Consider the following 22763-nt stretch of genomic DNA (forward strand, 5'->3'; position numbering starts at 1 on the left):
CACACGTTGTGAAAAATTCACCCCTGCCTAGATTACCTATCAATTCCCTAATCCCTCCCTCACTAGCTAAAGTAATCATTTGGATCTCAGTTTAAAATAATTTCCACCAGGAAGCTTTTCTTAGCTTCTTACACTATCTCGGTTAGGTCTGCCTATTATACTACCCTACAGTACATTATATTTCTATTTCCTAAGTTAGCAAACTTTTGAGTTCCTGGCAATATTTCTCCTTCACACTACATTGAACATGCAATGAAGGCATAGCCTACAAATCTGCACTCTACTACCAATATATTTACTTTGCAAATAAATTCTAGTACATTCTACTCACTTTGAGGGAGAAAAATGAAAAATGAAGCCCAGAGGGTAGCTATGGAATTATTCCTTCTGCTCCTTCCCAAAGACAATAGGTGAGCTCAGAAGTTAAGGGAGTACAAAGAAGGAGGTGAAAAGTGAATCTTTTTTGAAGTAGTAGGCAAAGCATTGAAAAATTTTATTTCTGATTATTCCATTTTGTTTTACTTTCTTGTAATCTGTAAGTCACATACATGCATGCACAGACACACAAACACACACACACACACACACACACACACACACACACACAGAGTGAGAGAGAAGAGAGGAGGTAAAGTTGGAACTGAAGGCCAAAAGCAGTTGTCACAAAGAATGAATTTTCAACACACTTTAGAGATGTATTTATTATAAAGCATATCTTTTCTACAAAGATAGAAAAACCATTAGTTACCTTAGAATAAGACTAAATCTGTCCTGAATACTTATTTTAATAAGATCAAGCCTAAGTAGGCTGCTTTAGCATCCCTCTAAACTTTCCTTTCTGTATCCTCCCTTTGTTCTCTCACCCACATCAGTTTTTCTTCTAAAGCTTTGCTGATAAAAGTTTCATATTATCTGTTCCCAGGGAGTGTTTTAACATTACTAAAGTAAAAGTCTATAAGAGAAAAAATAAGTTCAAATATGAAAGTACAGACATCAGTAACAGATATTCAGGGGTAGGAAATACTCTGGGCACGACCCTGTTGCTTATTTATAAATCTAGCTCTCCAGAGGAAGACATTTTGTGTTTTAAAAATGATTCTCTACAGGATTGGTCCTGTATCTCAATGACATAAATTGTCTAACACATAATAATTGTATGTACTAGGTAAAATAAAAATTGCTTTACAAGTTTTTCCCTTTACTCATATACACTGAATGTCTTAATACAAAGATAATTTATTTTAATAATAACTAATACTTATATAGCGCTTATTCTGGCCTAGGCATCGATCTAGGCACTTTACATATGTGAACTCTTTTCATCTTCATAATAACCCTGTAAGGTAGGTACCACTATTTTGTTTTGCAGATGAGTAAACTGAGGCACACACTGATAGTAAAGAAGCACAACTGGAATTCATACCCAGGCAGCTTGGTCCCTGAATTCATGCTTTTAATCACTACACAAAATTAGTGCTATGAAATACCATCATTAAAAATCAGATTAGCTCAGCTTTGCCAGTCATCAAACATTCAAGCCTACACTCTGCATGGGGCTATAAAAAAGGGTGGGAGAAGTACAGAAGAATGAATAATCTCCTTTCACATGATACCTATCTCTCTCTGCATACTCAGATCTCGCACTCATGAAGTCTGCACAAAGACATTCACCATTAAAACTACAAATACTGTCAACCAAAATGGTTAAAGTTAAGAAACATGAAAACATCAAGGATTGGTGTGGATGAGTGATGGCAAATTTCACATATTGCTAGTGGGAAGGTAAAATGGCCTATTTCAGAAAATTGTTTGACAGTTTCAACTAAAACAGAACACAGGCCTTCTCAATGCTCTAACAATTCTACTCGTAAGTATATAAATGTGTGCGTATATCCACAGAAATGTATGAAATGTCTACAACAGCTTTATTCATAATTCCACCCAGAAATGTAAACAACCCAAGGGCCTATCAACAGGCAAGTATATGTAAACTGTGGTACACTTATACAATAGAACTCTACATAGCAATAATAATAAAAAAGAAATGAAGTAGTGGTACCTGTGCAACATGAATTTCACAGATTATATTGAGTGGAAAAGGCCAGACACAAGAGTACATACTGTATGAGTCTACTTACCTGAACCTTATGTGAAGGGGCAATGAAGAAACCCTATGGGGCTAGAAATATTCTATATCATGGTACAGGTGGTAACTACTACTCTACCTATATGTTAGCTACCAATATAGTAGCTACGGTACCTATATATTAAAAACTATCAAACTCTTCACTTAAGATTAATGCACTTTATGCTCTGTATGTGTTATCTCTTAATTACAAACAGTCCTCTGTAGTAGTAACCTGAAGCGAAGCCAGTGCTCTTCATACCTTTGCAACAACGGTAGAAGAGTTTTCTGTAAACCCCTTGAATGTTTAGGAATACAGTAAAGGCCCCATCCCATATTTTGTTTAAGTCTCTCTCTTTTTTTTGTTTTTTTGAGACGGAGTCACGCTCTGTCACCCATGTTGGAGTGTTGGGAGTGCAGTGGTGCGATGTCGACTCACTGCAACCTCAGCCTCCTGAGTTCAAGCGATTCTCCTGCCTTAGCCTCCCGAGTAGCAGGGACAACAGAGAGACGCCACGCCCATATAATTTTTGTATTTTTAGTAGAGATGGGGTTTCGCCATGTTGGCCAGGCTGGTCTCGAACTCCCGACCTCAGGTGATCCGCCCGCCTCGGCCTCCCAAAGTGTTGGGATTACAGGTGTGAGCCACTGTGCCTGGCCTTAAATCTCTTTCAATGCACAACCTACCTGTTTATTCAAAGAAAGGTAATGTTTCAGAACGGCATACAAAATGCTTAACTCCCAATTTTTAAAATAAACTGACGGCCCTGTTTATTCTGCGGCTTCTGGAGTCTATGCTAATTCAGAAGCAAAGCCTTAAGCATTTAATAGCTAACATCTTAATTATTAGGTTTGCAGATACTTCTTAAGTAATGAATGAAAAATAGAAAACAAATGTACTTAGGAGATGGGCATGTGAAGTAGGGAGAAGAGGAGCACCAGTGAAGCTCAAGAAAAGACAGACACATTTAATACCACAGCAGATTCACTAACACCTGCTGTTGCTCTACTACTTGAAATCATTTTTTTTTCTGTAATATTTTACAAATCTTTGGCACATTAGTCTTTTGTCATAGGGTTAATATAACAAATACAATATATTTTAAAATTATGTTCAATTTTGTCTTAACAGAAGAAAGCTGTGACACAGAGAGTTAAAATAAGCCTTAACTCAGCTTTAAAAAAATTAAACTGAGGTCAATGTTAGTCTGAATTCCGTAAATGCAAAACAAATGACAGCAGAAGATTAAGATCCTAAAACAAATGGTATCGTCAGAACACATATCACTAGAACTAACAGAAAAAAAGACAATTCAGCATTCTAGGATTAAAAAACTGTGAGCAACGTATTTCGGTAAAGAAAAAGGATTACGCTTACTAGGAAGGGGAACTGCTTCTTAAGGTTGAAGTAATGTTTTTCAAGTTTGAGTTCAACCCGAGTTCAAATAAGAGCAGGAAGCAACAAATTCAATTATAGATTACCGAAGAGGAAAACCAAGTTTTAATCATGACTTTCCGTCACTGAGAATAGCTGTGTATTGAAGGCTTGGTTTCGTAGAAAAACCAAAACTAGAAACAAAGGAAAAGATAAAGCTCCGAGCTTTTTCCGTTACCTACTCGAAACACAGCCTAAACTTCCCAACCTTTTGCTCCGCTCCCACTTTTCCTAGAGCCTTCAGTGGGTGCTCTTGCCTCTCGCTGCGGCCAGCGGAACCCCGACACTCACTCGTCTTTATCAGTACGAAAAGACAACAGACGGATCGAAGGACCGTCCTTTCTTTCCCAGGCTGAGGCCGCCACTCCTCGGCCTCACTGTGAACTAAGAATTACTAGGGAAGCCCCATCTGTCCTCCACCCTAGAGCCTCTCACCTCCAAGTGCCGCAAAAGCTGAGTGGCGTTCGCCTCTGACTTCACGGCTTTGTACTGACTGATAGTCAGGAGCAAGGACTTCAAGCAGGCAGCAGAGTCCATCGCACCGGCCGCGGCGCGGCTTGCGGACCGCCACCTCTCAGCCTGCGCCGGCCTTTAGCTTTCGCCGCGCTTTTTTTGATTTTTTTCGGTCCCACCCCCTCGTTCCCAGAAGCTTCCGGATCCGGTCGGGCTCCGGAAGAACCTAGGCACTCTGGGGGACCGTTCTCGGTGACGGCCGGGGTGGGCCACGGGTCGAGGTGTTATGTGGGTCCGGGACGGGGGTTGGGAGCTGCCCCTGCTAACCCACCCTCGTCTGAGAGGCCGCGAGGTTTCGCCTTGAGATCCCGTGAAGGCGAGAAATCTCGCGATTTCTCGGGAGAGGAATCGGTTAGGCGAAGGGGATTCCTGGTTCAGCTGTGCGCTCTGTTTTCGTGCGCTTCCTCGTCCTTCATGCTGGATGGCCAGTTTTTCCTTTGTGCGTCATCCTCTACCTGAGAAATGGTCGCTTGCCCCTAGTCTAGACACGGTGAGGAGCTCCGAGGAGAAGAATCTTTGGGCCCTAGATTTTGAGGCTGCCTGGGAGGGGCCTCGTTTTTAAATCTCTCCTACACCCGCCCCTTCTGCCCGGGGATGGTAGTTTCTCAGAGTCAACCTATGGACGTTGGCATTATGTGGCAAATTAGTCATGCCCTGACCATAGTATTTGTCACATTTATTCGAGAAGGCTACCTCCTGCTGACCCTGGGCCAGGTATTGCTCCGGAGGGTGTTTTCGTTAGCGTCAGTTTTTGTAAGTGAAGGCGTCTGTTTCTCTGTGGCATGATTGATTGTTTTATAATTCTCAATGTCTACGAAAATGGCACTATTATTTGCGTTTTTTTGATCGGAGATAACTTAATATTATTGCATGTGTATATAATGAAGCGAGTCAGTTACTGGTTTTGGAGGTTTTTGCTTAATATTTCCTGACGTCGAATAAAGCTTTAAAAACCGGAATGTAGAAATGGTTAAGAATAGGGTACATTTCCATTTAATTAAATCGTTTTTTAGAAATCATGTTTTTTCACTTCAAAAAGCATTTTTTGAATTACTAGATTTTTGAAGACAGGTTTGGTGTTTTGGTTTTGTTTTTTATAAAAGTTTAAAACGAAATCTGAAAGGTAAAAATGATTTAACTAGTTGGGACTTTCATGTAAAAATCTTTGGGTAGCTTATGTGTTCATTCATGCTTTCATTCATTCCGTAGACAATTATAGAGCGTGTAACGTGGGTTAGAAACTGCCAGTCAGGGCACAGAGATGAAGATAGTATCCCCCTGCTGCGAGGGAGCTGTCTAGTAAGGGAAATATAGAAAAAAGTATTTTTGAAATTCACCACATAAATGAGAGGCACCATGCAGTAACATGCAGCAGTGGTGAAGAGTAGAGAGCCAGGTTGCTTACAGATTCTAGCTCCACCTTTGACGCTGTGACTGTAGCAAGCTCTCACTGCTTCAGAATCTTCTTTAGGTAAAATCTGGCCAAGAGAAATACCTGTTTCGTAGGACTGTTCATTCATTGAGAATCTACAATGTGCTAAGCACTTTTCTAGACACAATAGATTCAGTGAATAAGACAAAAATACTACTGGCATGCAACTTACATTCTGGTAGGGGACCAAATAATAAGCACAATAAATAAGGAAAATGATATAAAGAGGAAAATAGATGTTATTACTCTAGAATAATGTTGGTAATTGATAAGGGAAATGGGGAGGTCAGGATAGACCTCATTAAGAAAGCAGCATCTGGGGAAGTGCTTCAAGGAGTTGAGAAAGGGAGCCGTATTCTATGGGAAAACGTTTTTAGACAGGAAATGGCAGAGGAAGACCCTAGAGTGGGTCACTGTGTGCCAGGAACAACAAGGATGCCATGTGGCTAGTGTAGAAAGAACGAGGAGGAGAGGAGTAGAGATGAGGTCCTATACAGTCTTGGAGATGGTTTAAAAATGAATTAATATAAAGTGTCAGCTGTCATCTGGCATAATTAAGTTCTCAGTGTTACAGTCAGTGGCTCATTGGCAAATGATCCGAGTTTGATAGTGTTAGACTTTTCATCTGTACTGACAAGAGTGTCAGCACCATCCCCATTCAGAACCCCAGGGTAATGCTCAGAGTTGCCTGCTGTCAGTGCCATCTTTGTTGGATTTTGACTTAAGCAGTCATACAAATTTTGCATTCTCTTCTGTATTTAATATCAAATGTCTTTCTCAAAAAATCTTCACCAAAATTGATGTTGTAAGTTTAGTAATATGTACCGTTTCTAGCTGTGTTAAGTCTTGACATTTTTAATCAGAGATACTTGCATATCCTAATTTGAAAAACACTGATCCATACTTTTAGGCCTCAAAAAGGGAAGAAAAGGAAGAGGAGGCCAGGAGCAGTGCCTCATGCCTTTAATTTCCAGCTTTTTGGGAGGTTGAGGTAGAAAGACCTTGAGCCCAGGAGTTGGAGACTAGCCTAGGCAACATAGTGAAACCCCATCTCTACAAAAAATGAAAAATTAGCTGGGCATGGTTGTGCTCAATTGTAGTCCTGGCTACTCTGGAGGCTGAGGTTGGGGGATCGCTTGAGGCTGTAGTGAGCTGTGATTGTGCCACTGCACTGTAGCCTGGGTGGCAGAGTGAGATCCTGTCAAACAAAACAAAACAAAACAAAACAAAACAAACAGATAAGTCTAGGTCCCGATGACCAAAGGCCTTACAATCCTTAAACTTGGACTCCATCCTGTAGTCCATGGCAATCTCTGATTTTAAACTGGCACCTTGTCTAGTCAGGTTTGTTTTTAGGTTGATTACTCTGGCAGCTAAATGAAATATGATTTTGGGGATAAGACTGGAAAGAGGGACACTAAGTTTCTGGAGCTTTCTAAAGGATAACCAGGATAATTGAGGTGGAGATAGAAAAGAGGTGACAAATTTGAGAAATATATATGAGGTAAAATAGGTAGGATTTGGTGACTGATACTGGATGTGAGGATTGAAGAGAGAGAGATGAGTCTAGCAGATACTAAATTTTTAGGTTGGATGAATGAGAAGGTACAGATACCGCTGAGTTAGTTAATAGATAATATTAAGGGTATGCCACGCGTGGTGGCTCATGCCTTTTATCCCAGCACTTTGGGAGGCTGAGGCAGGAGGATATCTTGAGCCCAGGAGTTCAAGACGAGCTTGGGCAATATGGTGAAACCCCATCTCTACTAAAAATAACAAAAAATTAACTGGGTATGGGTGGTGCATGCCTGTAGTCCCAGCTACTCAGGAGGCAATTGTTTGAGGAACGCCTGAACCTGGGAAGTCAAGGCTACGGTGAACCATGTTTGCCCCACTGCACTCCAGCCTGGGCAGTGTGGGCAACAATAACAAAAGTATTCAGGGTATATTTTATATGCAATGAAATGTTATATAGTGTGTCATACTGTCTTGTTTGATTCTTACTATGCTTATTTCTCACCACGTTTATCCTAATAGAGATTGGTTTACTTAGACTTTCTACCTATATATCATCTGCAAATAATTACCTCACCTCTTCCAGTATTTGCTGTCTTACATTATTGCATTAGTGTAAGCTCCAAAATATGGAAAATCATGCTAACTTTGAACATTTTTGTTATATTACTTAATTTAATGAGAATGAACAGTGTTTTAACACTTAGTATAATTTGTGGCTTTTCTCATGTTTAAGAGATTGGTTTTTATATCTGTTTCATTCTAAAAAATGTCTGCCAAAAATTACCTAGTTTTCACATTTATAAATTTTATTTTTCACTTTAAAATTATAACACAGTGGATTATGTTGCCTTTTTGTTCTTGGGGTAATAATAGTTTACACTTACTGAGCATTTGCCATGTGCCAAGCACTATTTTAAGGAGTTTTTACTTACCTATCTAATCTTTATAACAACCCCATGCTGTAGGTACTGTAATGATCACCATGCTACAGATGAAAAAACTAAGACAGAGGAAGGGGAAGTAATTTGCCTAAGGTCACACAGACAGTAGTCACAATCCTGTTTTCTATGCTTCAGGTTTTGATTTGCTGGTATTTTATTCAGGATTTTATTATATACCTGTTTATAAGTGAGCATTTTCAGTAATATTTTTCTTTATTCTCACATCAAATTTGGGTTATATGTTGCCTTTGAAAAAGATATTAGAAGTGCTTCATCTTTTTTATGCTGTGGGATAATAAGAATCATAGAAATTATCTGATCCTTATAGGCTGTACACAGCTGGTCTGTAAAATAACTAAGCTTGATAGCCTATTTAGTGGTAGATGGTAGAAAATTAGCAAATATTTGAATTTCTTGTTTTGTTTTTTTTAGATATGGTTTCACTGTCTTCCCCAGGCTGGAGTGCAGTGGCGTGATCACAGCACATTGCAGCCTTGACCTCCCCGGGCTCAGTTTATCCTCTTACCTCATCCTCCCTGGGACCACAGGCATGCCCCACTATGCCTGGCTAATTTTTCTGTTTTTTGTAGAGATGGAGTTTCATCATGTTGCCCAGGCTGGTCTCAAACTCCTGGTCTCAAGTGATCCGCCCACCTCAGCCTCCTAAAATCCTGGAATTATAGACGTGAGCTACCATGCCTGACCTTGAATTTCTAATATAGTTATAGATCTGATCGTTTATTCTGCCTTTCCGTAATTTTAGATATAGAGGTTTTTTTTAGCATAATAATTGTTTCTCTATATTAAACATTTACTGATAAAAAGTTGTATTCACTATTCCAGTAATTCTCTTAATCTCATAGTAGTTTTAAATTTCCATTTTCATTCTAATGTTATCTATATTTTTTTCTTAGTTGGGCTTTCCAAGGGTTTAGCCATTTTATTTAGCTTTTCAAGAACCACTTTCATTTTATTAATTCTCATTTTTCTTTGATTTTAGAATCACTAATTACTGTTGTCTTTATTCATTTCATCCATATACATTCATACATTCATCTTTTATTTACTTTCTTATTTTTCTAGGTTTTTAAAACTTGAAGTCTTAGTACATTTCCTCTCTCTCTTTCTCTCTCTCTCTCTATATATATACACACACACTTAACTTTTAAGTTTGGGGCACTTGTGCAGGTTCATTACATAGGTAAACTTGTCTCATGGGAGTTTGTTGTACAGATACTTCATCACCCAGGTTTTAAGCGTAAGACCCATTAGTTATTTTTCCTAATCCTCTTCCTTCTCCCACCCTCTGCCCTCCGATAGTGCTGTTCCCCTGTTTGTGTCCATGTGTTCTTATCATTTAGCTCCCATTTATGAGTGAGAACATGCGGTATTTGGTTTTCTTGCATTAATTCACTAAGGATAATGGCCTTCAGTTCCATGCATGCATGTTCCTGACAAGGACATGATCTTGTTCTTTTTTATGGCTGCATTCCTTACTATATTTTTGCATTAAAGTCATTTATTTTATGCCATGTATTTTATATTTTGGTTTTGTGTTTTTTTCTTCACAGCAGACGGTGAAGGCTAATAGACCAAAAACTTTTTAAAAAAGTAGCTAAAGTAAACATCTCCATTTCACTTAAAAATGTATAATAATTTTAACCAGTCAGGTAAATACATTTTTAAATGCTGATAGTCATTTATTCATCAAATGTCTATTGAATGCCAGTTCTTTTTCAGAGATTAGATTTTGTTGGTGAAATAGACAAACCAGAATAAGTACTATTAAGATAAATAGAATACTGTGGGAACACACAGTATTTTTTTAGGGTAAAATATTTAGTATCCAATTCCTCCATTCTTCAAAGATTGGCATAAAATTTCTCTTCGTGAATTTTTTTTGTTGTTGTTTGTTTTTTGTTTTTTTGTTTTTTTGTTTTAGGGGAGATAGCATCTCACTTGGTTGCCCAGACTGGAGTGTAGTGGCATGATTAATAGCTTACTGCAGCGGCCGGGCACGGTGGCTCAAGCCTGTAATCCCAGCACTTTGGGAGGCCAAGACGGGCGGATCACGAGGTCAGGAGATCGAGACCATCCTGGCTAACACGGTGAAACCCCGTCTCTACTAAAAAAATACAAAAAAACTAGCCAGGCGAGGTGGCGGGCACCTGTAGTCCCAGCTACTTGGGAGGCTGAGGCAGGAGAATGGCGTAAACCCGGGAGGCAGAGCTTGCAGTGAGCTGAGATCCGGCCACTGCACTCCAGCCTGGGTGACAGAACGAGACTCCGTCTCAAAAAAAAAAAAAAAGAAAATAGCTTACTGCAGCCTCCAGCTCCTGGGCTCAAGCAGTCCTCACACTTTAGCCTCTGAGTATCTGGGACTACAGGCAAGCACCGCCACACCTGCCTAATTTTTAAATTTTTTGTAGAGACAGGGTCTCGCTATGTTGCCCAGGCTGGACTCAATCTGCTGGGCCTCAAGCAATCCTGCCTCAGCCTTCCAAAGTGCTGGGATTACAGACATGAGCCACCACACCCACCTGTACATTTTTATTACTGTCTGTACTTTAGATTTTGCATAGATATTTTGCGTGATTTATAGTTTCGGAAACACACCTGATGGAAGTAAGTAACACTTGCTCGGCATGTTGTAACTCAAATGTAGGGCTGTCTAACTCCTTTATTTCTTCTGGAAAAATCTAGAAAGAACATACTGTCTTCTATCCTGAATGTATAATCTCTAGTAACCAGGGTTTAAATAATAGTAGATGAATTAGACTGAAGACTTGAATTATAGTTTTGACAGAACTGCAGAGTCTGCAGCATACTAAGTCTTGTAATATGGGAATTATACCGGGGTGTGAACACGGGGCTAATTGTTTATTCATTCATCTCCTGAATATTTAATGAACCCTTGATGCTAGGTCCATTTCTATGTTCTGGGGATACAGCAGTGAATCAAATAGACAAAAATTTCTGCCCAAGTTGTTTTCTTATAATGGGGGATATAGACAATAAGGTATATAAGTAAAATTACATGAATGATAGTAGTAAGTGTTAGGGAGTGAAAAAAGGGAGGAGGAATAGGAAGTATCAAAGTCAGGACAAGGTGTTACAATTTTAGATAGGATGGAGTGCTAATTGATGTATGCCAAATAACAAATCACCTCAAAATACAGTGGTTGAGACCATGAGCATTTATTTCTTGCCCACAGATTTGTGGTTGATTGCAATTTGTCAGATCCAGGCCTGATTTGACTGGGTGGCTCTGCTTCAACCTTCTTGTGGGGAGGGGCAGATATCTGGATTTCTTTTTAGGTTATGTTGCGATGTTAGACATCCAGGAGAGGTTGAGTAGGCTATCACATTATTGGTAGTTAAAGGAGTGGTCAGGGTTGGAGATAGAAATTGAAAGCCTTGAGATTAAAAGATACAGGACCAAGTCTAGATAGAAAAGACATTTTAGGACTGAACTCCAAGATAGTTAAGTATTTAGAGGTTGGGGAAATGTGGAGGAACCGGCAAAGGAGACAGAGGTTAACTGCAAGAAGATGCAGGTTCTGTCTTGACCCCATGGTTGTCTACAGGTACCATTTTTACTTGTGGCATATGAGCTGCCTCTTGACTTCTAAGGGAGAATTGTAGGTTGTCCAAGAAGGCTGTTAAAATCTACACACAGGCCCCCTGTTTACATCTGCCTTCAGAGGCCTTGAGGTGTGCAGAAGGGTGGGTGAGTTCATTTTTTAAAGCAATATTGAATGCTTAACGTGTGCCAGGTTCTATTCTAGGCACTAAGGAATGAAAACAAAGTTTTTCTAACTTGATGGGGCTTACATTCTAGTGGGGACATGAAGCCAAATCTAAAACTGAGGGATTAGTCAGTAGACATAAACAGCTGGTAGAACAAAAGATTCATTGGCCCAGTTTCCACAGCATGAAGTCAGAAATCCTGCAGTAGAAAATTGGCAGAGGTCTAGGCATGGGGTCTTTTAGATAATCTTGTGCCCCATGTTGCTAAAACAATTCAAATATTAATATTAATCTGATTCTACCCCTTATGCAGAGTCAGGAAACTAAGTATATGATTAGTGTCAACTCCGATTTTTCAGAAATGTTACCTTTTTCACAAAGCCAGAAAATCTAAAAACTATTCTCCTTTTACAATTATTTTTCCTATTTTCTTTCACAAGTGTCAAGTATTACAGTTCAACTAAACTCTAAATGATTTGCCCAACCATAAAGTTAACTTTCACTTTTGAAACAGTTTCTGCTTTTTCTTTTTATACATTTCACAGCATTCAACTTTAGGTTAAGAGTACAAGGTTTTGAATATTTTGGATATATATTCCCCCATTTTCATATCTTATCCCACATCTCAAATCTAATCACATCTATCCCAGAATAAGAATGTTGCCTTGCCTTTTTTTTTTAAACGCAAGTACTATCCATTGTTTCTGAATCCAGTGTTGAGTGTAAGATGAGTATAAGTAAAGATGAAAGTAATATACTTTTAAGTTAAGGAATGGTAATCCTGGTAACTACTATTGCTTGAAGACCCATCTTCAAGATAGGTGCAGAGCATGGGTCTTTGCTTATCTCACTTTTAAATTTCTGGTCTTTCAGAAAATAAATACTGTCAGGCTTATGAAATGGCTGGCTATCTATTTCCTGAATTAAAATATGAAGCTGTTTTCTAAGACAGTAGTGTCCAAAGTACAGTTTGCACACTTCAGGGGATATGTGAAACTGTCTATTGAGGTGTGGGAACAAATATTAAAGCTTTTTTTACTTGCTTTTATCTTATTCTTTTTTGTGTTATAATAGTTATGCCTGCGTTTAATTTATAAGTGAATTGATATTTTTATATTTTCAGCATATTCTCAGATCTTTTACTGTTTTAGGGATATGTGATCAAAAAAGTTTGGAGATTTTATTTTAAAAAATCTTTAGCTTTGAGAGATCATTTAACCAGGCATGAAGTATTGTCCATTTCATTGTTTATTTCAGTACCATGTATAGTATCTGAATTGTTTTGTTGAATAGAAAAACTCTTAGCAAAACTAATATGACTAATGATATGAAATATTAGGCTGGCATGATTAATAACTTTTACAGTATTACTGAGCAGTAAGAATGTGTAAATAGTTTTGTTTCTGAGTATGCATATGTGCATATTATCTAGTCCAGCTCATAATTATACATTAAGCTTATATAAAATTAAATATGGCACTAGAAGTAATGGGACATGGAAGAAAATGGAATTGCAGTTGGTAAAATGTGGGGCATGAATTTCTGCTCTTACTGATTTATTAACTATGAGAACTCTATAAGCCTCAGTTTCTTAATTTTTAAAACTTATTACAGTAATGTTTATCTTCCATAGTTGTGTAAAGATCAGACATTTATTCAGGGTGCATAGCTTAGAGCGTGGCACATAGGAGCTGATGAAAATTAAGCTTATTTTCAATGCAACCCAAGGAAATACACTCAGTTAATATCATATGAAAAGAAACTCTTCATAACCAAAAGCTTTCTCTGCCTTCTTACCTATACCCTTGTTACAAATGTATGCCTTTCTGAGATAACAATGAGCTGCCAATTTTCTTACATGGGTGGAGCAAGCTGGAAGTGAATAGGGCAAGCTTTCATTGGTGGTGGTAGAGGCAAGTACATGAAAGAAGTATTCCTCATTCCCTGGTTCATTACCATGTCTACGTGTGTTATGTCTCTATTATCTAACAACTGTAATGACAACATAATATTTTTAAATTGCTGAAAATATTCCACCTTTGGAGTATATGCTTAGGGGTAGCATATGCTTCTTCCTGTAGTTTCTAGCTACGTTTCTGAAGAGCGTGCTTTTAGCAGTGCTACTGTAAAGATTTGAAACTGATGGTTTGTTTAGTATCTGGATAGTTTTTCAGGTAAATCCTAACCTGTGTATATTCATTGTAGGCACATTCCAACTATTCAAAACAAATAAGTATATACTAAAGGTTTACCTGTGTAAGTCCAAAAGTAACTAATTGAATAGATCTGAATAGAATTTAAAACCTGCTTAAGACAAGATGTTAATTTTGCTTTAGGAAAGGGTGTTTCCTATGTTGGCAGATTTATAACAAGTGGTGGTGAGTATACATTATAAGGCTCTTATTTCCTGCTTTAAGCAGACATATTACTAACAGTGATCTTTGCAGAGTGGCAAGAGCTAATATAAACAGTGATCTTTTGGGATAGAAAATATCTTACAGTTTCTGATAACTTTTGCAAATATTTTTCCACCAGCATCCATCGGTTTTGGAGTTTGACTAAGCAGACTGTATATTTATTCTTTGGGGAAAAATAATATTTTAGCTACTGGTGTCTAGGTGTATTTATTTTGTAGCTTTTCCAGGAAGTTAAACAAATTCAAAAATGGAGAAATTAACAGTAAATTATAAAACCAAGTAATCAGTATATTTTGTTCATACTGATTATTGCTAATACAAAATAATGGTGCAACTTGTTAACTTGTTATTCTTTGAGTCTAACCTAATGGCCTCAGCCATTTTTGTCTACACAGAGCTCAGCTCACTAACATATGAGAAATAAAGACTATCATAATGCTGTAGCCACATAACAACTGCACAGTAGACTGAATGTTTGTGTTCCCCCTCATTCAGTGTTGAAATCCTAACCCTCAATGTGATAGTATTAGGAGGTACGGCCTTTGGGAGATAAAATAGGTCGTGAAGGTAGAGCCTTCATGAGTGGGATTGTAAAAGGGACCCCAGAGACCTCTCTCACCCTCTTTCTACCATGTGAGGATACGACCAGAAGTTAGAAGTCTATGGCCCAGAAAAGCACCCTTATCAGAACCAACTTTGCTGACACATCAATCTCAGACTTCTGGCCTCCAGAACTGTGAGAAATCAATTTCTGTTGTTTCTATAGTACTTTACTATAGCAGCCTCAATGACTAAGACAGTCATTTCAAAAGCCACCAAGAATGGCTGGTTATGGCTGCTAATCTAGCAGACATACTCAGATCAACAATAGTTAAAATTCTGATTCCAAGGAACTCCTATCACAAAATGTCATGCCACGTTCTTTGAAAGTGTTTTCTTCAGTGTTTTTAAGGGTTGAAGTGACCATAGCATCTTACGTCTCAACTTTGAGGAGTTTTTTGGAATTCTTTTGGTAAAATTTAGCAGAAATGAGAACTAGCAGTGTCAGAGTCTGCTTGTTAACAGGCCCATGGTCTTCTGGAGTACATTTAATTCAGTGTTGAGTTAGGAAATCCAGCTTTTCAAAATAGCTATCAAAATTTTAACCAAGTTGCATGTTCAAGGTGGTGGTATTGCAGCATTGTTTGTAATAACAATTTTTTTTAAAAGTCAAACCTAGAGACATCTGAAGTTTTTAATCAATGGTCTGGTAAAATGATACATGCATACATTGGCATATCATACAGTTTAAAGACTAAAGTAGATGCGTATGTGCTGGTGTGAAAAATGCAAGGTGCTGAACAGTGTGCACACATGTTGTCTTTTGTGTCATGTGTGATATATTTAAAAAATAATATTTTATCCCATTTCTTAAATCTCATTAACATTCCTTTCCATACAATAGCATTTCTCCTTCACAGTAGGGAATTAGAAGAAAAGTTAATTAATTTTGCTGCAAACTTAAACAGTTAAATGATGATTATTTTGATTATGAAAATGGTGATGATAGGAACACTTATATAGTGCTTACTACACGCCAGGTGCTATTCTGTTATGTGTTTTAAGCATTTAATCTTCGTAACTCTGTAAAAGAGGTACTGTCATCCCTATGTTTTAGATAAGGAAGCTGAAGCACAGAGAGTGTTTATTAATCTCACATAAAATCACACCGCTAGCTAGTGTGTATCAAAGCATACCCTTCCAGAGTGATTACAGTGCTCTTAAACTGCTATACAGCCTCTCAATTTTGACATTAATGGAAATCTAGATACTTTATGTCATTTTGCTTTCTTGTAGACATAAGTTTGTTTGTGTCTGTACATGTTGTGTAATATCAGGATGGTCTTATTTTTCTTCCTCAGATCAGTCTCTATGTCCACCTAATTAAGCTTCTGAATCTTTTTTTTTTTTTTTTTTTTTTTGAAACGGAGTCTCGCTGTGTTGCCCAGGCTGGAGTGCAGTGGCCGGATCTCGGCTCACTGCAAGCTCTGCCTCCTGGGTTTACGCCATTCTCCTGCCTCAGCCTCCCAAGTAGCTGGTACTACAGGCGCCCGCCACCTCGCCCGGCTAGTTTTTTGTATTTTTTAGTAGAGATGGGGTTTCACCGTGTTAGCCAGGATGCTCTCGATCTCTTGACCTCATGATCCACCCGTCTCGGCCTCCCAAAGTGCTGGGATTACAGGATTGAGCTACCGCGCCTGGCCAAGCTTCTTAATCTTAACTCATTCGTTTGGAGAGTAATTTTATGCCCCAAGGGATATTTGGCAATATCTCAAGATATCATTGATTGCCACAATGGGGCTGAGGTGTGTGGATGTGTGGGTGTGGGTGTGTGTTGGTGAGGAGCTGCCTCTGGCATCTGGTGGACAGAGGCTAGGGATGCTGTGAAACATCTTAAAAATGCATAGGACAACTTCCCATAACAGGATTATCCAGCCTGGAATGTCAGTAGTTCCAAAATTGAGACCCTGATTTACCGGGCATAGGAAAAGTTCATAATAACTGAATTCCTTTCCTGAAAAAGACAAAATATATTACTTTGTTTTAAGCTAGTAGCATGGAGAAAAGTGTGAGCTTTATTTTTATTGTTTTCCACACTGATACTCACTTTTTTCTACTGACGTTGTATAATCTGTAAGTGCTAGAGTTGACAAGGGAGGGAAATTCATGGGACATCCACCCACACTTTGAAATGTAAACTTGTTGTTGTATTAGAGTCTCTATCTTGGTCAGGTATTTTTGAAATCAACCCAGTAGAGCCATAGACAGTTGTTTTTGGATAAACATAGAAATTGACCCTTCTGGTGTTAAAGCTTGAAACTTGTGTTTATTTGAGTTTCTTCCTCAGGAAAGGACCTTCAGGCCTCTCAAAAAAGGTATACAAGAACTGAAAATTACCAGATCACTTCACCAGATGCCTCCTTGCCCCTCCCTAGTTATTGCTTTTCTGCAAATTATTACATTTCTTCCCTGCTATATAAAACCCTAGTTTTAGTCAGTCAGGGAGATAGATTTGAGATTGAGCTTCATCTCCCCAGCTGTAGTACCCAATTAAAGCCTTCTTCCTAGGCAAAACTTGTTGTTTCAGTGATTAGCTTTCCGGGGGGCCAGCAGTAGGGCCTAGACTGAACCCTTGGTATTTTGGTAACATTTTAGTCAAGATGAACATTTGAGTGGATTTTTATAAAAATGTGCCTATATACAGTTTAGGAAAGTTACAGTAACACAAGTTAAATGTTTAAGTGGATTATTTAAAAAATTATACATAAGAGCTGTGCCTGCTTTGACGTGAATAAACAGCTTTAAAAATGGAAACAAAGTACCTTTACAACTAAAAAAAATTGTTAGAATTTCAGTAAGAGGGAAAGTAGGAGCCGAGAGTTCAGGTAGAAGGAACAGTAAGAAAGCCATGTTACTGTTTATTAAGATATGGATGGTGTTACCTTATTTTTCAACCAGTAAAACACAGCCTACAGATAAGATCATCTTGGTTAGCGGATAAAAGTGTGCTGTAAATTGACATTGAACTTTAGCTTGCCCTCAGATCAACCAACAAGGACCTAAATAGATTCCTGAAGAAGAGCAGTCTCTTAATCCCAGGAAGTCAGTAAATTTTGTTTACTGCCGACAGGGAAAGTCTATTGAGATGAATACACTAGGGGAAACTAGATTCTAGATTTACCTTTTTTTTCCTCCCTCATGTTAACCCTGACTTAAAAGGTTTTCTCCAGCCTCTTCTAGAATGGTAAAAACCTTTGGATTATTTTAGCAGCTCAGTGGTGACATTTCAGGCTGGCTACTTCCTTTTGGTTGCTAGGCAGTTCGCCTTTCTCGCAACAGAGGCTGTAAAGTGCCACTGCTGTTGCTGTTGCCGGTAGTGTTTGCCACACGTACCTGTTTAGCTCCTGGTGAAATGATGACATTGATGATTCTTTCTCCTGGAAAACCTTTCATCACAGAGATTCATCTCAGGTTGTATTTTGAGCAAGCTGAAAAAGCCTGCTTAACTGTTAATTTGGGATCCAAATATCCTTTTGATTTGTTGATTAATTTTCCACCCATTTCTTTCTCAAGCTGAACACTGAACAGGTTTGCCTCTATCTTGTCACCAGAGGATTTTCCTCCCTTCTTTTCATCCTTGCTGTGATCTGTGCAAACAGCTACTGGCCACAGAAGAGCTTAGCAGAGGGGGAGGTCTCCAAGTATGAGCTTTGATAAATTCTGGAAATGAGGGGATTGTTTTGTCTGGAAAAGGCATACATTTGTATTCTCTAACTATGAAATAATGCCTTAACTGTTGTTACTTTGTATTAAAATAACAGGGAGATTTATAGAAACCATAAAAGTAGTTTGATCCCAGTCCTAAAATCCTCACAGTTATGTCTTTTTCTATACAGCTTTATTAAAGAGATGAAGCAGATCTGATCTAGTGTGAATGACAAGGTTTATCCAACCTCTCTGCTTCATTATTAGCTGTAGTTTGTATCTTTCTTCAGTATTTGAACAGAGAATACAAATTAAAATACGACTTTGCTTACTGAATTTTTGAAATAAGAGTAAAACTATAAAATATCAATTTTCTAGGAGAACTGTATTCATTCTGTGTAGGCGAGTTGTAATATAGCAATGAAGTGTATTTGTTGGGGATGAGCAAGGAATTGAGATACTAGAAAAAAGCTCTTTTAAATGAAATTTAGAAAGAAATCTCTGTGTATATATGTGTAATTTTGTGTTTTAAGATATCAGCAGCAAATTGTTGCAGAATTATTCTTGTCTCTTAAGACTTTCTGTGTTACTTAGAGTTGGTGTGAGTCAAATGTAGAATATTGGTATGTGGTATCATAATTAGGAATACTTGTTTTACAGATGATCTCCACAGGATTTATTTTAGCCCTTATACCAGGCTGAGTTGCCCCTTCCCTTATCTAAGCTTACTGAAAAGATACACAGACCTCAGGGTTTATTAGATGGGTTCAGGTTCTGCAGTTACTTCTTTATGTCTGTGGTAAATTGCTTTTTTTTTTTTTGGTGGGGGGAGGGGCAGGATATCATTAAAATAGTGTTTATTTGAGTAAACACAATCTGAATTCTTAATAGGTGATTTATAGTTGACCTTGTGGAATATATTTTATTGATATGGGAATTACCCTGTGCTGAATTACCTTTTAGTATTGGGCCTAGCTAGAAAGGCTGTACCAATCTAAATTATGGAATTGTATTAAATATGCTGTTACAGAAATGGCTATCCAATTACTGAGATAAATAAGCAGGTCAGAAACAACAAATGAGAAACTTCATACAGTCTTGTGCTTGGAGCAAGGCAGCCTACATCCGTTTTATTTATGCAATTGCTGCCACTTTCTTTTCTATTTCTTCTATTTCTCTTTTTGCCCCAGAGCATATAACAATAGTTTTACATATTATTTAACACTTTCTGGGCTTAGGGTAGGATCAGAAAAGGAAGCCAGCCTAGCACAAAGCACTGTAGTCTAGAGGCTTAAACTTTCAGTAAGAAGATTAAATGGGACTAGTTTTAGAAGAGTTGTTCTTAGAATAAATAGCTATGTAAATAAATATATATGCTTATGATACTCTAGTCTCTTTGTTTTCATTTGTGTTGCCTCAGTGTTATTTTTCTTTCAGGAAATATCCACAACGTTCATTGATGTTGGAACCCGAGATTGTGCAAGTGTTCTTTACATCCTGTGTCTCCTGTTTTATGGAGATGTAGAATCATGACTTGGGGAAAAAGTAGCTACATGTTATTTGTAGACTAAAAGAAAACAAAACAGGGCTGTCAAGATTGTGTTAAGCAGTAACTCATATTTACCTCTATGGGAAATAAATTAGTATAAATCTTTTGGGAAGCCATTGAACAATGAAATGTTTGTGTCTTTTGATCTATTAATTTTACTTTTGAGAATGTATTGTAAAGAAATAATAAATATGGGAAAAGCTTTATGGATAATGGAGTTTATCATGGAACTATTTATAATAGAAAAAATGGGAAATTAAATGACCAACTATAAGGAAATGGCCAAGGAAATCCCAATCAACCAGCTATTGTATAGCCATTAAGAATGTTTACTAGGAGGATAAAACAACATGAAAGATTCTTTTGATATAACATTCAGTGGTGAAAAAGGTGGGGTAGAACATCTTTTATTTAATATGATTACAAATTGGTAAAATATACCTATGCTTGGTAAAAAATAAGCATATTAAAGGATGGGTAGTGATTGTGTTTGGGTGGCGAAACTATGGTTCATTTTCTTTTATAGCAGTTTCAGATTTTTTTCAAATGATCGTGTTCTGTTTTCATAGTGTGCAGAAAGAGTGTCATTTTCCTACCTTCATAAAAATATTATTTTCCTTACAGCATTAAAGGGCAGTATTTAAAGTCAGTTTGCAAGCAGTGGAATAAGATTTTTGTGAAGAAACCTTGTGCAGCATGGATTCTCTACCAGACGAATTTTTTGTGAGGTAAGGCAACAGTCCCCATCGTTTTTGGCACCAGGGACTGGTTTCGTGGAAAACAGTTTTTCCACGGATGATAGGGGTGTGGGGAATGGTTTTGGGATGAAACTGTTCCACTTCAGATCATCAGGCATTAGATTCTCGTAAGGAGTGGGCAACTTAGATCCTTCACATGGGCAGTTCGCAATAGAGTTTGCATTCCTTTGAGAATCTAATGCTGCTGCTGATCTGACAGAAGGTGGAGCTCAGGTGGTAATGCTTACCCACTGCTCACTTCCTCCTTGCTGTGCAGCCGTTCTTAACAGACCATGTACCTGTACTTGTCTGTGGCCTAGGGGCTGGGGACCCCAGAGGTAAAGAATAAGCTGACAGAAACCAGCTGCATATGTTGTATTCCAAAAGACATAATGTTTGTTTTTTCCACGTAACCTTGGGGAGCTAGTATGAATGGGAAACCCTTATGCTTCAAGATATTTCAGCAAGTTTGGTTAGTGGGTGATGTAGACTGGGTGAAATCTAATTTTACAAAAGTTCGCTAGGGATTACATTCTCACTGAAGAGCTAAGAATTGAAAAATATGCCATACCTTACTGTTCAGTCATTCTCACAAAAATGTTGTATCATTTAACAAGTGCTTACATAGACTTACTATGTCAGCATTGTTTTTAATGCTTTTACATTATGTTTTACTCATAAACCTCATAACGACTCTATGAAGTGAGTGCTTTTATTATCCCCATTTTCTAAAGAGTAATTTAAGCGTGATGCAGAAGACCCTACTGAATGATTCAGTGGGCCAAGGCCGTAATGACTTTCTCTTTTCTCCAAGCAGGACAAGTTCAGCCCACCTCTACTTCATATAATACTAAACAAGGTCTTATTGGAGATCTCCCTCCAGGCTTGAACTATCTCATATAATAAGCAGTGTGACCTATTAATTTATTTTACAAAAGCATTTACTGATTCCTTGGTGCTTAGGGAATAAAGACTGAGACAATATTTGTGTACCTAGAGATAGCTTATAATATAGTGGCAAGATATATAAAAAGTAATTAAATCTTTAGGCAAATTATATAACTATTAGAGATTCTGTGGCTGTCTATAGGAAGAAAAAATAATTATTGACTGGTGATTGAGTTTCCACAAAGTAACATTTGAACTGATCTTTAAAAAATGAGAAGCATTGTGATGGGTTTACAAGCAAGGGAGGACAAAAGGTCATTTGGCTGAGGTGAGGAAATAGCAAGAAAAAGTACTTAAGAAAAATTCTTGGGATGTATTTTGACTATGTTACTAAGAAGTTTTAGCTTTATTTATACAGAGGAGGAGGTGAGGGTAAGTTGGAGTTACACATCAAAATTTGTAATGGAGCACATAGAGAATATAGCAGCCCACATGACACTTTTGATTTAGAAGACATGAAGTAGGTTTTGGGCATCTGGATGTTTCAAAAGCTTCACAGTTGATTTTAATATGCGTCTGGGATTGAGAAGTATTGGGTTAAGGAGGGAATTATCATGAAATGGAGTTTGCTGGTAGAGTATACACTTTAGAACATTTTATACTCTTTCTCAAACCTTGAAAGACTTCAGAATACTGCTGCAGTATTTTTCATTCCTTGATAACACAAAGATATAACTTGTGTTTTGCTTTATTTTTTGTAGGACAAGTGGGACTTGGAAGTGGAGGAAAAGACAGTTAATAGGTTTCTTTTTACCATGGCACCTTAAAGAGCACTGAGAATCATATTGTGAAATGTTTGCATGTGTGTATCTCCTTTTGTAGAAACTTTCACTAGAAGTTTGAAAACGGATAATACCATTTTATTTATCCATCCCAGTTTACCCCAGCAAAATCAATTAGCATATAGTAGATGATAAATGGTTGTCTGTCAAATGAATACATAAATGTAAAGTCAAATAAGAGAATATAAAGTACAGTTCTGAATAAATCAGTCAATGTAAATTTCTCAGTGTTCTCTCTGCTGGTGTTCAGAATTAACATAGAATAAATCATATATGACCCTATATTATGGTTCCTTTATTATGGTTCCTATACAATGGTTCTGTATGCAGGCAAAAGCAATACTACAAATAAAATTTTCAGTTCGGTATAT

The 22763-nt window shown here is 37.8% G+C and overlaps 2 protein-coding genes across 10 annotated transcripts in view; one reads left to right on the plus strand and one right to left on the minus strand.

Annotated features, from left to right (window-relative positions):
* The window catches only part of CIP2A (cellular inhibitor of PP2A), a 40153-nt gene extending 35887 nt beyond the window's left edge, over window positions 1-4266 (minus strand). The window contains exon 1 of the mRNA XM_007985890.3: window positions 3996-4266. Coding sequence (XP_007984081.1) covers window positions 3996-4097 — 102 coding nt within the window. The 5' untranslated portion in view covers window positions 4098-4266. The remainder of the gene's footprint in view (window positions 1-3995) is intronic.
* Window positions 4265-22763, plus strand: part of DZIP3 (DAZ interacting zinc finger protein 3) — a 96230-nt gene continuing 77731 nt past the window's right edge. For 5 of the 9 annotated variants that reach the window (XM_007985896.3, XM_007985902.3, XM_038003288.2 and 2 more), the window contains exons 1-2: window positions 4265-4563; window positions 20550-20653. In XM_007985896.3, coding sequence (XP_007984087.3) covers window positions 20622-20653 — 32 coding nt within the window. In that variant the 5' untranslated portion in view covers window positions 4265-4563; window positions 20550-20621. Of the gene's footprint in view, window positions 4564-4717; window positions 4827-8628; window positions 8650-18033; window positions 18143-20549; window positions 20654-22763 lie in introns of those variants that run through there. The other 4 variants (XM_038003285.2, XM_038003286.2, XM_038003287.2 and 1 more) reach the window with 4 other exon arrangements.

This window comes from Chlorocebus sabaeus, chromosome 22, assembly GCF_047675955.1.
Source record: "Chlorocebus sabaeus isolate Y175 chromosome 22, mChlSab1.0.hap1, whole genome shotgun sequence".
In the NCBI taxonomy this organism is placed as follows: Eukaryota; Metazoa; Chordata; class Mammalia; order Primates; family Cercopithecidae; genus Chlorocebus; species Chlorocebus sabaeus.